General features: G+C 48.7%; 1 protein-coding gene across 5 annotated transcripts in view; it reads left to right on the top strand.

Annotated features, from left to right (window-relative positions):
• Positions 1-5587: 5587 nt before the first annotated feature.
• Positions 5588-14879, top strand: part of USP28 (ubiquitin specific peptidase 28) — a 31920-nt gene continuing 22628 nt past the window's right edge. For 4 of the 5 annotated variants that reach the window (XM_035555686.2, XM_035555689.2, XM_035555688.2 and 1 more), the window contains exons 1-3: positions 8521-8616; positions 12383-12460; positions 13921-14053. In XM_035555686.2, the coding sequence (XP_035411579.1) occupies positions 8566-8616; positions 12383-12460; positions 13921-14053 (262 nt within the window). In that variant the 5' untranslated portion in view covers positions 8521-8565. Of the gene's footprint in view, positions 5609-8520; positions 8617-12382; positions 12461-13920; positions 14054-14879 lie in introns of those variants that run through there. The other variant, XM_035555687.2, reaches the window with a different exon arrangement.

A 14879-nucleotide genomic window follows, 5' to 3' on the forward strand; every position in this document is an offset into this window, starting at 1 on the left:
CTGCCAGGGCACTGCTGGGAGCCCGGGAGCCCCGGCAGCACCAGCCCTGGCCTCCGAGCATGAATTAAGCAGGTAATACGAAAATCATAATAGGAGAGCAAATACAAATGTTTCCAAGGATCTCACCGATGCACTGATTAAAACAATTATTTTTTCCCCTTGTGGGTATGCATCGCAGGAAAGTGGTTTCTGCAGTCTTTGGTGAAAGTGCTTGACAGCAGCAATGAAGACAAAGTGTTAGTGGAATATCCTGTTGGGGATAATCATATACTAGCAGGGAATGAGGAGGTGACCTGATCAGCCTCTTCCATCTGCAGCTCTTGTTTACTTTATTCATCTTTATGAGGGAGTGTGATTATGTAACTGCTGTAATGAGATTAAATTTATATCAGCGGTGCTTTGAAAATAAGATTTTATTAGAGAAATAGGAAAACTTCCCCAATTTCTGTCCCCATCCTCACTAATAAAAATGTGCAGTGGTCGTAAATAACCAGTGCTGCTGTGGCTGGGCAGACGAGCTCTTCCACAGTCCCACTGTATTTCATGGTTTAATTATCAGCAGCGCTACATTCTGCGGGCCTGGAGGGGGCAGTTAAGATGTCTCTGCAGAAAGTGCTCTAAAGTGTTACTAGATGTAATGAACACAAGCCTGGCTCATGGTGTAAGAGGGTATCTCCTCCAGACTGGCTTGTTTATAATCTCCTTTGAATAGCCCTTTGATAAATGATTGCCAGGCTCATGCCTGGCAGCATGGTCTTTGCAGGAGTAGAAGAAAATGTCACTGAAACAGGACAACTTTTTTGCAAAGTCATTTGTTGTTTTTCAGAGTGCCCTAACCACAAGAGCTACATGGAGAAGTGGATGCTACGGCCCGGGTGACATCCGCAGAGGAGGTGGGAGGCAGGCAGAGGGGGGCGGTGGCTGGCGAGAGCCACCAGCAGCTCTGCTGCTGCAGTAACCGAGCAGCCCTGCGCATGGGGTGCAGCTCAGCACCTGCACCAGCAGAGAGGACAGCGCTGTACAATTTAGGGTTTGCTCCCACTCTGGCCCAAGGACCAAGTGGTGAAGGCTGGTTTTCCTGGACAGCATTTCCAGAGACATGGGAAAGGGTGGTGCAGTGCCTAAAAAGGCATTTTCCTGGGCTTTGCTGGGAACTGGTGAAGCTGCAGCAGTGCCAGGAGGCCTGACCGGGACGTGCAAGGTGAGCGCTGCTGGAGGGCACAGCAAGGGACCTGCGCCTGAATCCAGGTGGCCGCGGGGTGGCTTCTGGGGGGAGGTTGTCAGGACACATCTGATGTTCCTCGTTTCATTAACAGCAGCGGAAGCATTTCACAGGCAATTGGAGCTAAACGCCAATGCTGCAGCAATGAGCAGCGAGAGGCAGCTGCGGGTAGGGGCTGCTGGGGCTGTGTCTGCGCCCACGCAGAGTGGCAGGGCTGTGAGCCCCCTGCCCCAGCCATGCTCCCACCACCCAAACTGCTTGCAGAGCCTGGCAGCACAGGGTCACCCCCTGGTGTGGAAACCCCACCGGACAGATGGACAGACAGACTGATCCCCAGACAGACACTGCTGAGCACCCCTGTGGGCAGCAGCAGCAGGGGGATGTTTTGGAGCCCATCAGCCAAACGGGCACAGCTGTAACCCATCTCTGAGAGCTCTGCAAAGAAAGGCTCTTCCTCTGCAAGCTGCTGGTATTTACTCATCTGCTTAATGAACTCCGCTTGGAGCAGCTGCAGGGATGAGTCACGCTGTATTTCAAGGCGGCGAGTGGTGCCAGGCTGGTCCTGTGCCACTATGCTGATGTCAGGTGCAGCTCAGGTTAGTGCTACAGACCAGGCTGCCCCGGCTGCACACAACAGGGAGCAGGGCTGTGTTTTGGGGCTTTCTGTGCTCAGGACCATAATGCAGGGCTGAGCAGTGCTTGTTGTCTGTGTGAGAGCCCTGTTTCGTTCCTCAGGCCAGGGCCAGTGTGAGCCACACCACTGCCCTGCCTCCCTGGGGACTGACAGCCCCTCCGATGTGTCGGCCTTGAAGCTGCGGCCCCCAGCACATTGGGTGCGATGGTGGCCCTGGAGCTGCAGCTGGGGCTGAATGGAAGCTGCCCAGATCCGTGCTCCCAGGGAGGATGCTGAGGATCAGCATCTGTGCGCTCGAGCTAGCCCTTGTCCTCGCTGGGAATGCAAACACGGACGAGTCCTGCCAGCAAAGAAGCCTGATGCCTTTAAATTCCCCAGCAAAGGTAGGAAAGCACTTTCCCTTCGGTTGTGTTCTCCATTAGACACCCTTCAGGTGTTAGCAATATTATGCCACAATTTCATTATCCATTAAAGCCAGGTAATAATAAGTACACAAAGGTATTTGGAACCCATTGATGTTAATGAAGGAGATCCATCTCATTCCGAGCAGGTACAGCAGCCGTGCATCAGAGATGTGATATTACCCAGGGTTAGGCAGGAATTGCCTTGCTGAGAGCAGACCCACCAGTATTTAATCTTGCATGACTGTCTTTACGGCACGCAGTGAGTTTGGTGCCTAGCTGCTGCGTGCAGCTGAGTTAGCTGCTTTTTCTCTCCCTTGTATTTTGCTGTCATAACTTCCTGACCCAGGAAAGTGGGAACCTGCTCCCAGCTTCCCAGGGCAGGGGCATGTCTTCATTTCCCTGCCTCCTGGAGGAGGCTAGTGCTGGAGGATCGCATCCCATGAGCGGTAGGTGAGCATCAGGATCTGTGCAAATGCCAGGCACTTTTAGGTAGAAATCTCATGTCTGTCTTCCCTATACTTCATCCAAGTTCTTCTACTGAAGCTTTAGTTTTTAAGAAGCATTTCAAATGGGAAGCTTCCAGCCTGGGCTTCAATAAAGCCGTCTCAGTGATTATGGCCACAATTGGTATATTTTTCCCTTCATTTTCAGAGAAAATTATAAAGTTTTCAACCAAGTTGGAAAAGCTAATTTGGGCTGAAAGGGCTGATAGCTTTTGATTTAAAATGCCCCCGAAAGCTTTGCTGAAAAGCACCTTGCCTGTTGTTCTGGATGGAGCAGCCCAGCACACGGCTGGAGGAGCCAGGCTCTGCTCAGAGCCTGCTCTGCAGCCCATGAAGCCCCAGAGCTTCAGACCACTGCCGTACAGGGATGCTTTCCTCCCTGCTGCCTGGGGACAGCTGAGCTCTGCCTGAGCTCCACTGCAGGGAGAGGCAGAGCAGAGGCTGAGGGCTCTGCTCTGCACAGCATGCTCCTGCCGGGTTTGCCATCCCAGGGCTACCAACCAGCCCCAGCAGAAAACCCAGCAGCAGGGTGCCATCAGTGCTGCTGGGCAGCAGAAAGCAGAAATCAGCTTTTCTGCAAGGCACACAACTGACTTGATAAAGGAGGGACAGCAATTTTTTTTTAATCCATGAAGCACCTGCATGTGTCAGTGCCTGCTGCTTTTAAACACAACTCTGAAGTGCTTCTGAGAGGGTGAGGGTTATTTGCTGTCTCATAAGTGCAAGTGTTTGGTATCCATTGAAATTCCCCGCAACTAATGTTCCCCTAGTGCTAATAAACATTTCTGGGACTACTTTTTTCATTTTCAGGGCACCTACAGTGCAAATTGATGGCTTCCTTCTGATAAAAATAAGGTTGTATGGAAAGATCTTAGGGTATGGAAGAAGCAGAGTGGGGGCAGATCTTCAGCTCCCACTTGTTCTTCATCTGAGAGTGTATGATCCCCACCGCAGTAAATTATCTTTGATATAATGGCACTTTGACTGCACTCGACACTGCAAGCAAATCACCGGTATCTGTCTTGCACCCTAATTAGTTACTGTGATATTAATCAGGCTGCTAAACATAATACATACCCTCAGCAAACCCAGAGCTAAAAATACGAGGCTGAGTTTATATTTGTAATCAGGACATTAATATTTTTTTTAGAGGGAGTTGTCTCAGCCACTATAGGCAGGCACTTGTATTAAATCCCCGTGCCTATAGATCTTCCTGCTCATAAAACAGAAAGTGACCTCAAGCTAGGCGTATTTTTTTTTTTTTTTTTTATGAAATGACAGGTAGAAATCCCTTGCCTTTTCAAGTCCTGGTTTCTCTTTGTCCCTTAGTCTGTGTCATTGCAAGACCTGGCATGCCCTGGTCAGCCCAGCACCTGGACAGGAGCATCCCAAGGATGCAGCAGCGTGGGACGCCCTTCCCTGTGGCCACAGCTCTGCGTGTGCCCTGTGCCTTAGGGACGTGCAGAGGTGCCCACCAGGCTGGGGCTTGGCTCAGCCCCAAGGCAGAACAGCACAATCATGTTGTGGGTCTGCCAGTATGGAAAGCTGAAGGAAACCTTGGAGGAGGAGCGGCTCCCTCCTGGCTCCTCGGGGCTCCTGCCTCAGTGGTCTGCGGTGCCCGGCGCCGGCTCTGCCCTTGCCAGCAGCGGGGCTGGCCCAGAGCATCCTTGCATGGACCACGCTGCCCTGCAGTGCACCGTCACTGCAGCCAGGCTTCTTTAAGTTAAACATCAAGTTAAACATCAAGTTTTGCAATGCCAGCTGGCTGGTGTAATTGGCTCTCTCGTGGCATTATTCACAGCTCTTCCTTCTTTCTTTTTTAGCTACCTTCCATCTTGCTTGTTAAAAGCAAAGGATATTTTGCAGAATTGGAATTCATTAGTCTTCCTAACAGAGGGAGCCTACTTAGACCTAAATTGGTGGTTAGCAAACGCAGAGATAATTCCCACGCGTTTGTATTTATCTTCCCAGTTCGGCAGCGTGTCGAGACAGATGCCTCGGCGTCTGTCGGAGAGGCTCCAGCCAGCGGAGGGGAATACAAAGGTATCTGGCTTCTGCAGTTGGTGAAACTTAATATAAGCAAATTGGAACTCCGACTCGATTATCTCCCTGATCAGATTTCCCCAAGGTCCTAGTAATAACTTGATATTCTTAGGCAAGACTAGTCTTTTATGTACAGGAAACAGGAGGCAAAAGATCACATCGGAAGTCAGAGGCAGCGATGAAGACGGGCCGAGAGCTCTTCACATGAAACCACACGCGCTCAACAGCTCGTCGATTAGTGCACACACCTGCCGAAGCCGCATTTAAAGCCTCTGCATTTGTGATGGTTTTGGCTCTGGAGCCAAATCTCTGCTCAGATGTAAGGGCAGCACCAGCACAGAATGTGTGAGCATGTGTTTATTGCTGTGAAAGATATCGATCCCTAGGGACAGGGGGAGAAATGTCCTGCCCCCTGCGCTGTCTCAGGTCAGCCCACCTACCTGCAAGGGACAGGTAAGTACGGTGATACCCGGGAAGAAGCTGTGCATCCACACAACCTACCTTTCAGCCAGGTGTTTACAGGGACCTTGCTACAGCTGGAGTGGGTAAATAGTATCTTCACTCACTCCCTTCTAAAACTTTTTTTATTTTTTTTTTTTTCAGGAAAACAGCATTTCCCAAACCTGTTCTCTATTTGCTCTCCTGCAGCATTGAGGAGGGACAAGGAAATGCTGATCCTGAGCTGCCAGGCACCCACAGGACATGTTTGCCTAGTCTACACCCAAACTTTGCATTTCCAGATGCCCTGAAACGCAATTTCAGTTCAGCAGCAAGAAGAAACTCAATATCTACAATACAAGAGGTAATTACCATGCTTACAGTTATTCATTAATTCATGTAGCATATTTCCTGTAATTAATACCATGCCCACGCAGTGCCTATGTTAATACACTTGTCAGCACCTGAAATGTATTTCTGCAGCTTTCAGGATACGAAAGCGGGTCAGGAAAGCTGAGGAGGGGGAAGCTTGAACAGCACAGGTCTGCTGCTGTGCTTAAAGGGATGCTGTAAAACCTAGAACAAATAATATCATATCCATAACGATTGCTATTAGTAGCCCTGTAGTCACATGAAATTGGCTTTTTTTTTCCCTCGTTGGATTTTAAACTCCACTATGTATTTTGCTTTTCATTTACTCTTTGCATATCAGGCAAAATGAAAAAATCATTACTGGCTTGCTTTATTTTACTCTATCACCTCTGCCGGTGGCTCCTCCTGCCTCCCAAATTCCTACATGGGAACACCTGCACGGGACAGCTGTGAGGGCAGGCTTTGGCCAGCCTGCGTGCTGCTGCACGGCAGCCCGAGCCCAAACCTCTCCCCAAAAATAAGATACATGATTCACCAAATGTCTGCTTCTTAAAGTCTCCATCCAGATATGGCTTACATGTTTTTGCCTGCTTATTTTTGGTCTGAGCCAAGATGACCCTTGAAAAGGCTGTGTTGATGTTCCCACATCTGTTGAAAAATAAAAAAAAAAAAAAAAAAAGCCAGGGATGCTGCCTGGGAGTGCCCAGAGAACAGGCAGCATGGGGCTCGCTGCTGCCACACAGGGCTGACACCCCAGGGCGAGCAGGGGGGTCTCCTACACCACCCAGCAAATCTGGCAGAGAAGTGGCCAGCAGGGAAACTGGTGAGATCAGGAGCCACCAGCATCGTGCCTGTACCCTTCCCCTTGTCCCGCAAGGCAGCTGCTCCACTACAAGATGCCGAAGATGCCCCCATTAGCACCCCCCCACCCCCCCAGTGCCGCTGCAGGGAGCACCGGGCTCTGGTTCTGGCAGAGACCCCGTGCCACGAGGCAGCAGGGACAGCAGTAGAGAAATGAGGACCAGCAATTGCAAGTGACATGTTCCTGAGTGCTCCTCCAGAGATGCAAAAAGGTATTTTGCTCACAAGCCCTACTGGCCCCAGGGGAGCTCAGCCCCGCCAGGTCATTGGGCTGAATCAAATTGCCAATGTGCAGCAGCGAAATCTCATCTGCAGTGTCCTATGCACGCATACAGGGCTCACGGCTCTTGACGGCTGTTTTGATGAGCTGCTGAAAGTACGAGATCCAGCAGGAAACTGTAAATGAGATCTCATCTCACATCAGCAGATATGGCATAGCCTCGTCCCAAGCAGACCTCATACAAATTAGTATTTATTAGACTGCTTTAGAGCAGCTCTTGGATGGTTTGTGTGCTTTTTGTCTGCATTAAGCATTCCAGCCTTGATGTTTTGTCTTCTGCCTGCTCACACAGGCTCGCCCGAATCTCGCCAAGCCTCCAGCTCCCACTCCCGTTGGTGGCAGCGAGCACTCTGCTTTAACAGCACCGCTGCTGGGGAGGAAAAGCTTTTTCTCCTTGAAATTGAGTCACCCTGACTTTCAAGTCCCGCTTCTTCACAAGTCTTTTTGGGATGAAAAGACCCACGCTACACACTAAGCAAAAGAAGGTGGCACAGTCCTGGTTGGGAGTTGGATGAGGGACTCCATGCCTAGGCACTGGGAACTCACAGGGGCTGAGGGCTCTCAGGAGAGCCCGCAATCTTGGCTGGCGAGAGGAGAGGACAGAGGATTTGGGAAATAAGTGTAGTTTCTGTGATGGTGCCTCCTTTTATCACCTGTGTGCTTAGCTTTTTGTGTGGTACTACACTTCTGCAGAAAATTGCTTAAATTGTATCCTAGCTTTCCTTATATTTACAGTCCTGGGCTTTTAGCTGAACTGTCCTTCAGCTTCTGGGAGCTGGATCTGGGGATTGGGTCCGTGCTCATCTCCCCCAGACACTTGCTGTGTTGTCCTGGGTAGAGCGCCGCATGCCTCTCTGAGCCTCTGTTTCCCTGCTTTTGAGAATGAGCTGAAAGCGTGTCTCTCGCTGCCTGCTCACACTGTATTCACCACCTAGGCCTTCAGATCAGGGAATTTTTCCTGTAAAGGTCTCTAACAGCTGTAGGTGGCTGGTGCCCGGGAAGACACAAGGGCTGTGTTTCCAAGGTCTCGTGTGCTGGCTGGTCTCTGCCCTCCCTCGTTTGTGCAGTATGTTGCAAGTAACTTGCTCCAGAGGGGGAAACACCTCGGTAAACGTTATTTTGGTTTGGGATGTCTCCATTTTGATTGTTAAGCTATTTTTATAAAGACAATGGTGAAATCTCAGCTGTATTAGCGAAAGGATTTAAAGGAAACTGTGGTTGCTACAGTTTAGCAACTTAACTGTCTGTGCAAGTCGATAGCACAAAAGCTAGGAACAGTGAGGGCTTTCAGTGAAATTAAACATGGGGGAAAAAAATATTTTCTAATATTGACGAGGCCAATAAATGTGCAGCCTTGGAAACTGCAGAAAGCAGGTATGTGGCCCCCTCTGTTGTTAAAAGCCTTCCTTTCTTCATGTTTTTTCCCTGAGGATCTGTGACTTGTGCACCCACACCTGGAAAATCCCTGGCAGGCCGTACAGCTCCAAGGCTTTGCACCTCAGGGAGCTCAGCCCCGACAGCGGGGCAGCGCCGGAGTCTTTGTTGGACGGGCACTCGTAAGGACCTTGGCACCCTGAGGTACCCGGAGTCAGGGCGCAGACCGCGGAGAAGCCGCCCCGCCAGGACCGCGGCCCCCAACCCCCCTTCGCTTCTTATTTTCCGCCTCTCGGCCCCAGCAGCGGCCGCCGGGCCCCCCCCGCACCCCGGGACCCGCCGCGGGGCCCGCTCCGCCCCGGCCCGGCCCGGCCCACGCATGCGCGGCGGCGGGGAGGCGGGCGGCGCGGGCCCTGCTCCGGCGGCCGGCCGGCATGACGGCCGAGCTGCAGGCCGCGGGCGGCGCCCCGGGCGGCGGCGGAGCGGTGAGCGGGCGTCGGCGGGCCGGGGGAGCGGCCCCCGGGGAGGCCTCGCCTGGGCCGGGCCCGGGCGCGGGTGGCGGAACCCGCGGCCTCCGGCGGGGCGCTGCCGCCCCTCGCGTCGGCGCCTGGCGCTCGGGCGGGTGGCGGCGCAGAGCCCGGGGCCGGGCCGGGGCTGAGGCGGGCGGGCGGGCCGCGGGGGGCCGGGCCGGAGCCCTGCGCGCACCGGTGCAGCGTCCCGGTGCTGCTCTGCCCCCGCCCGCAGCCCAGGCGCCCGGCTCTGGGCACCCCGCGGGGCCTCCGCGGTGTGTGAAGCGCTTCGTGAGCGCTTGCTGGACTTGGCGTGGTTTGTTTTTAAAACCTTCTTAGGTAACACGTCGTGTATCAGTGATTTGTTCTGGAGGGCGTGTGCTGGCTTTTGTAGGAAGGGCGCGCAGATAGTCCCGCATGGCTTTCTCTTGACAGCCTTCTAAAATTTTCACCTCTGTAACATCTGTCATGAGTTTTCTCCTTTCTCTGTTACCCGGAACATCTTCTGACACCCGTTACAAAGGCTGCTGCTCTGAACTTCAGTGGTGCCTCGCCTGCAGCAGGCAGGGGTCGGGACGGCGGCACTCGGCAGGACGCGTGGCTCTGCTCACGGGCCTGCTCTCGTGGGCAACCTGTGGCACTCGGTCCAGGGGGTGAGAGCACGCAGGCAGGGCACGTGGACCACTCGTCTGAGAGCGTCCTGCAGCGCCTCTGTGCTCTTAAGACATGAGAAGCATTTCTCAGGGGCGGCGTTGAAGGAATTTGCAGGAAGAAGGTATCGATGAGTGCACCGTGCATTTAGAAGATGTTTGTGTGGCAGCGGTTCCAGGTTTGTGCAGGGCCAGCGTCAGGAAAGTGCACGATGTACAGGAGCCTGTGTACACGCGTGCTGATAGACAGGGAGCTAGCAGGCCATCGCTCCTTGTCTTGATGGATGTTGGTTTGTAAAAGGTCTCGTTTCAGGAATGTAAGCATTGTTGGTGCTACCGTCTGTAGGTTTTCAGGCCTCTTCATATCCATTTTGCTGGGTTGATAAAAAGCGCAATTGAGTTGCAGCGGCTGAAGGTCATCTGCTCTGCATGCCTCTTCCGTGCCAGCTACAACATCTGCCTTGCACGCTGTTATTTATGGAGCCCCTTGAACTTATGCACCGCATTTACACCCTTCCCTGTTTCCAGTTTTTCCTCAAAACAAACTACTTGTGCTCATATCATATTAAGGAAAATGGCAAAACCTACCGGCTTTATCATTTGATAGTTGACCATGTAATTTTTATCTCCGATACCTTCCATTCCTCCCAGTATCTTGATTCTAGAGTTATCTCCTGTTGCCATAATCTAATACTAATAGCATTGTCGTTGTGGTTGTTATTTTTCTGGGAGGTCAGGTTTCAGTGTTTGCTTTGGTTTTAAAGGTGTAATGTGTATTAACAGATGTAGCATGCTACCACTATTGTTTTGAAAACAGCTGTGGAGCTTGTTTTAAAGTACCATGGAGCATAACTCCAAAAGCAATCAACCAGACTAGTTAGAAAAACAAAAATACTCTCCAAAAACTTAACAAATTATACGCACAGAGTGTCGTTCCCATTGGCTTTTGTGGGTTGCCAGTCAGCCGCAAGCCTCTTGAAACTTGTTGTACAGGATAAACTTCCTGCTGTTAATACAAATGTTTCATATGAAAGGCTGAATAAAATTACCCTAGAAATCAGCAGAATATTAAGCGGTAACTTAGAACTGTGGGCTGGTAATTAGTTTTTATGTTTACTGCAGCCTTTGCGAGTCCTTCTTTCGGTGAAGAAGAAAAGCCGATGAAATCATGCCCTGTCCTGCCTTGGATTTCATTATTGCAGTGTGGTTTATTAGCATGGATTTTTCTCCAATGGAAACATATGCCCCGCAGCGTTAGGTAGGGTTAGCCAACAGGAATACAGCTCACTAAGGTAGCAAAATTAGCAGCATGATGTAATTGGTTTGCCGTAGTGAAAGTATTCCTGTCCTGAGGCTCATGCTCTTGGCTTCTTATCACACACAGTGTCTCATTGTGCTGCTGGCTCACCGTGAGGGTTTCCAGAACATCTCAGCTCTTAGGTTTTTAGGTGCAGGGACTAAAAAAGCGTGTGTGAGGGATTAGGAAGGATGTGTGCACATACTCATGCTTTTTTTTGTAGCAGCTTCCCAAAAGAGTAATTTAAATAGGAATACGATGAGTAACTTGTTGGGAGAATTCCCATCAAAAAAAAAGAAATGGGATTTGTCTTTTAACCAGCCACCTGTGTGGATGCGTGCTATTTTTAAGATATTTGTGCATGGAATAGCATCTGTCAGCAGTATGGATGGATATATAGCTCAAAAAAGTAGCTGATGTTACTGGTTACAACTTGTGCTGCAGTTGCGTTAAAACATCTTAAGATTTTTCCCAGTGATTAGAGTAAGTAGAAATTTGAATTTATTGCTCCGCAGCATTCCCAGTTAAGAATAATTAAATGCATGATCTTAAGAAACTAGGATCCATTGGACTGCACTGGCAGCAGGATGCCAGAAAGCCTTTATAAGTCCGGCATACACGACGCAGTCCGTGCTGTTTGTCCTGCATCAAATCCTTGCTGTGCCACGCGCGATTCCAGCATTGCAGAGCTGCATCTCCTGGTGTCGGCTTTCACTGGCGCTGGGCTGCCGGCAGCTGCTGCTCCAAAGGGGGACGATGGGACCTCACTGCTCGCTGCTGGGGGAGCTGGCATTCCCCAAAACTATGCTGTTTAAGTTATTCATAGCACTGCAGCACTTGTTGGGCACAGTGACTGCTCCTGTGGAAAAAAAGGTGCACCTGGTCGTTTGTGCAAACCTCTTTATAGGCAGTGTTGCATGCCTGCAGGTATCTCTTACGAGATGCAGGCTGTTCAGGAAAGTTAGTTCTGTAACGTGGACACCGGTCTTATTCCATCAGCCATAACTGTGTTCACCGGTGATAGGCTTTGCTACCTTCCGGGCAATAAACGCTTTTAGCCAAGTGTCTTTCACTGTTCTGTTCTTGGGGCCAATGCTTCTACGTGTCCCTCACCAGGTACTTTGTGTGGCTAAACTCAAGTCTGTTTTCCACTTAACAACCCCTGAAGTGTATAAGGATTTGACAAATCTGTTAAGAAAATGATTACAGAAGTGTTCTTAGGTGTCTAAGCTAAGAATATATTGTTGGCCGTGGCCATGGCTTACAGACAGCAGCAAGTAGCTGACCAAACCCTGAGTTGCGGTGAGGTGAGAAGGACAAGCAATGGAAACTTCTTGGGCCCCTCTTCTGATGCCTCATTGTGAGTGAGAGATGACGTGCACAAGTGGCATGTGCAGCCAGGCTTAAAATAGCCCCTCTCCAATCCCCCGAGAGCTTACCAGGTTCCTTATATGTCCTGGTGCAGATGCTACTGCTTTTAGGAGAGCTGTGCCGGTGTCTCACAGGTGTGGTTCATCTGACGGAGTGCATGGTGCTTCATCTGAGGCCTGCCAACATGCTCTTGAATGTACAACAGATTGAAAGTTAGTCCGTAAATAGAAATTTTAACTACAATGTTCAAGCTGATGTTGGTATTGTTATCTGGCATGTTTAACTGAGCTTGTGTGTTGATCTCTAAGTAAAAAGGAAAGAAAGAACAAATACTCTGGTGAGCCCTTGGCAAGCATTGCAGAAACAGCTTGATGTTTTTCTTGGTAACCTTTTTACATTAGCTTTCATTATTTCTCGACTGTAGGATTGCCAGATGCTTTTAAACCAACTGAAAGAGATAACAGGAATTCAGGATTCAGCTTTTCTTCAAGCAGCTCTAAAGGTTTGTATATGTTGTCAAGACCTCTGATTTTGTCCCCAAAATCAGGCGAGTTCAGGCTCTCTTGAAACATAATTCAAGGGTTGGATACACACTGGCATTTTTGTGGGCTGATAAGAAGCTAGTCCTTGCTGAAATAGTCAGTGTGTGGCCTATGTCAGTGATACAGCGTGTCCTGAATGGAACAACCTGGTTCTCGTGAGAGGGGAAGCGTAAATCATCCGCTATTTTCTACCCCTGGTTTCTACTTCATTCAGATATACCCATGAGGCAAATAGGTACAGGAGTCCAGCATTTGTTGGTGTCAGAAGGAAATAGAATTTTAGGGCTAGCATGTAGTCAGCCACATCTGAAACAAAAGCTCGATGTGAAGCTGAGAACCCTTAATTTTTTTTGCAATAGTAGACCTTAAAGTCTGTGCTGCAACAGCACCTGCCATGTTAAAACATTGTAAACATTCTCTGGTAATTTTGCTCCTACGGGGCTGTTATCCATGCATTACAGTAAACACAAATTTTGTGGGGTGAAGTTCGTTTTTCTTTATTTAAATTGTTTCACGAGACCTGGACCACTGAAATCACATTGGCAGCTTTGTGATTGTGGCTGTTTTGCCAATCACCAGAACAGTCGTTTTTGCTCTAACGTGAAGACACAGAAGCATCTCAGGCAGTTGGAGAAACAACATTTATCTGGAAAGATTCTTTCTCATAATGCATGTTTTGATATTTTAAATTATAGTATTGACTGATTACAGCTACGTCAGTCTGGAATCATCAGACACTATTGCCTTGAGATGTATCAGCAAGAGTTGCATTGTTTATATACAAAGAGACTTGTTTACATACAAAAGGACTCATTTAAGAAAATTTTTAAGTTTCATTGAGAAATAATGTTCAGAGAACGTTAGAATAAATGTAAAGTAGCTTAACACTTACTTCATTGTTTAAAATGAAATAGAAAACTAGTCTATGTGAGCTCTTTTCTAGAATGAACCAAGATCAGTGTTTTGCATGTTCTTCAGATATCTTGTGCTGTGTTATGTCAAGTGAATGCAGCGTGCATAGCCTGTAGTGATGGTCTAAAGAACGCCTTAGGTTCGGTAGGATATATATGTCTTGAAATTCTTGGAGAGTTTGATTCCTGTGAGTCTCTCCCTGTGGCTAAGTACCCTGTTGCACTGCAGACCTATTACTATTTGAATCTCTGGCAAGGGAAATGAAATTAGTTAATGGAGTCTATAATGTCCTAGTAATAAAGGCAAAGTGCTTTCCATCAGATAAATTGTAGCCTTTATTATATTCATTTTTACTGCTACTTGTCACCAATAGATAGCTTTCTTCTGTGATGAGAGAAAGCAAAGTTGGAGCCAGTATGCCTATCTTTACCATGGATGCATTAAATTTCCTACGAATTTAGATGAAGTAACACTGGAACTATGGATTTTTTCCATGTCTTTCTCCTAGGCTGCTAATGGAGACCTAATGGAAGCAGTCACCTTCCTCACAGAGGAGCATGCTCAAGAGCCTGCTCAGGACACAGCTGCTGCAGAGCCATCTGCTTGGGAAGGGAGTGCTGTGGGCAAACAGCTTCCACAAAGTAAGTGGGTCATCTCTGCTCACACTGTGTCTCCTAAAGTTCTCCTTAAATGTTGTCTGAGATGAAAGGGAAGGCGTTGAGCCTCCCAGCTTCTGCCAGTGAATCTCTCCCATTCCTGTCCTGGCACTGATTTTGCTAATATTTGTCACTTGCCATGGGATGGTTCAGGGAACTAAAACAGCAAAAAAAAACAACACCAAACCACTTTGGTATTGGTAAGGTTAGTTTTCCTAGAACCAGCTCATCTCTGGGTCAGCTAAGGGCCAGTTTGTAGGTAACAGATCATGTTACGAAGATGTATTTATTTTAAACAATTGATCAGTTGGCTAACACAGAAAACCCAGGGAACTCCTAAACCAGAGAGACCAGAATAGAGAACCGAATCCCTGTCAAGGCATACGTTTCTTTCTGCTGCTTTAACTTGCAGAGCAGGTGAATTGAGCGTTCTGTACAACATTTTCATGAAAATTTAGAACAAAATGTTATTTTGACCAGCAGTTTGATTATGTGAGGGTTTTTTATAAATATTACCACAGGAAGTTGATTCTGTGTAACCATGGAAATTGTATTAAATTAAAAACCTGTATTTCTCAAAACAGCATCAGTTGTCAACACTGATGTCAAAGCATAGTAAATACAAGCAGCAGCTGGTGTTCCTGATTCATTATTTTAATAGGTTTGAAATATTCCAGCAAGCTCTGAACTTGGGTTTAAGGAAATCTGGCCTTTACACAGCTGAATGATCTGTGGTCCTAACCAAGCCCACTCCATGTTTTTTTGATTTCATAGTGTGATCCAACCTAAAAGAATTTGTTCTTAAAACTTT

Source organism: Cygnus atratus, chromosome 22 (assembly GCF_013377495.2).
Source record: "Cygnus atratus isolate AKBS03 ecotype Queensland, Australia chromosome 22, CAtr_DNAZoo_HiC_assembly, whole genome shotgun sequence".
In the NCBI taxonomy this organism is placed as follows: domain Eukaryota; kingdom Metazoa; phylum Chordata; class Aves; order Anseriformes; family Anatidae; genus Cygnus; species Cygnus atratus.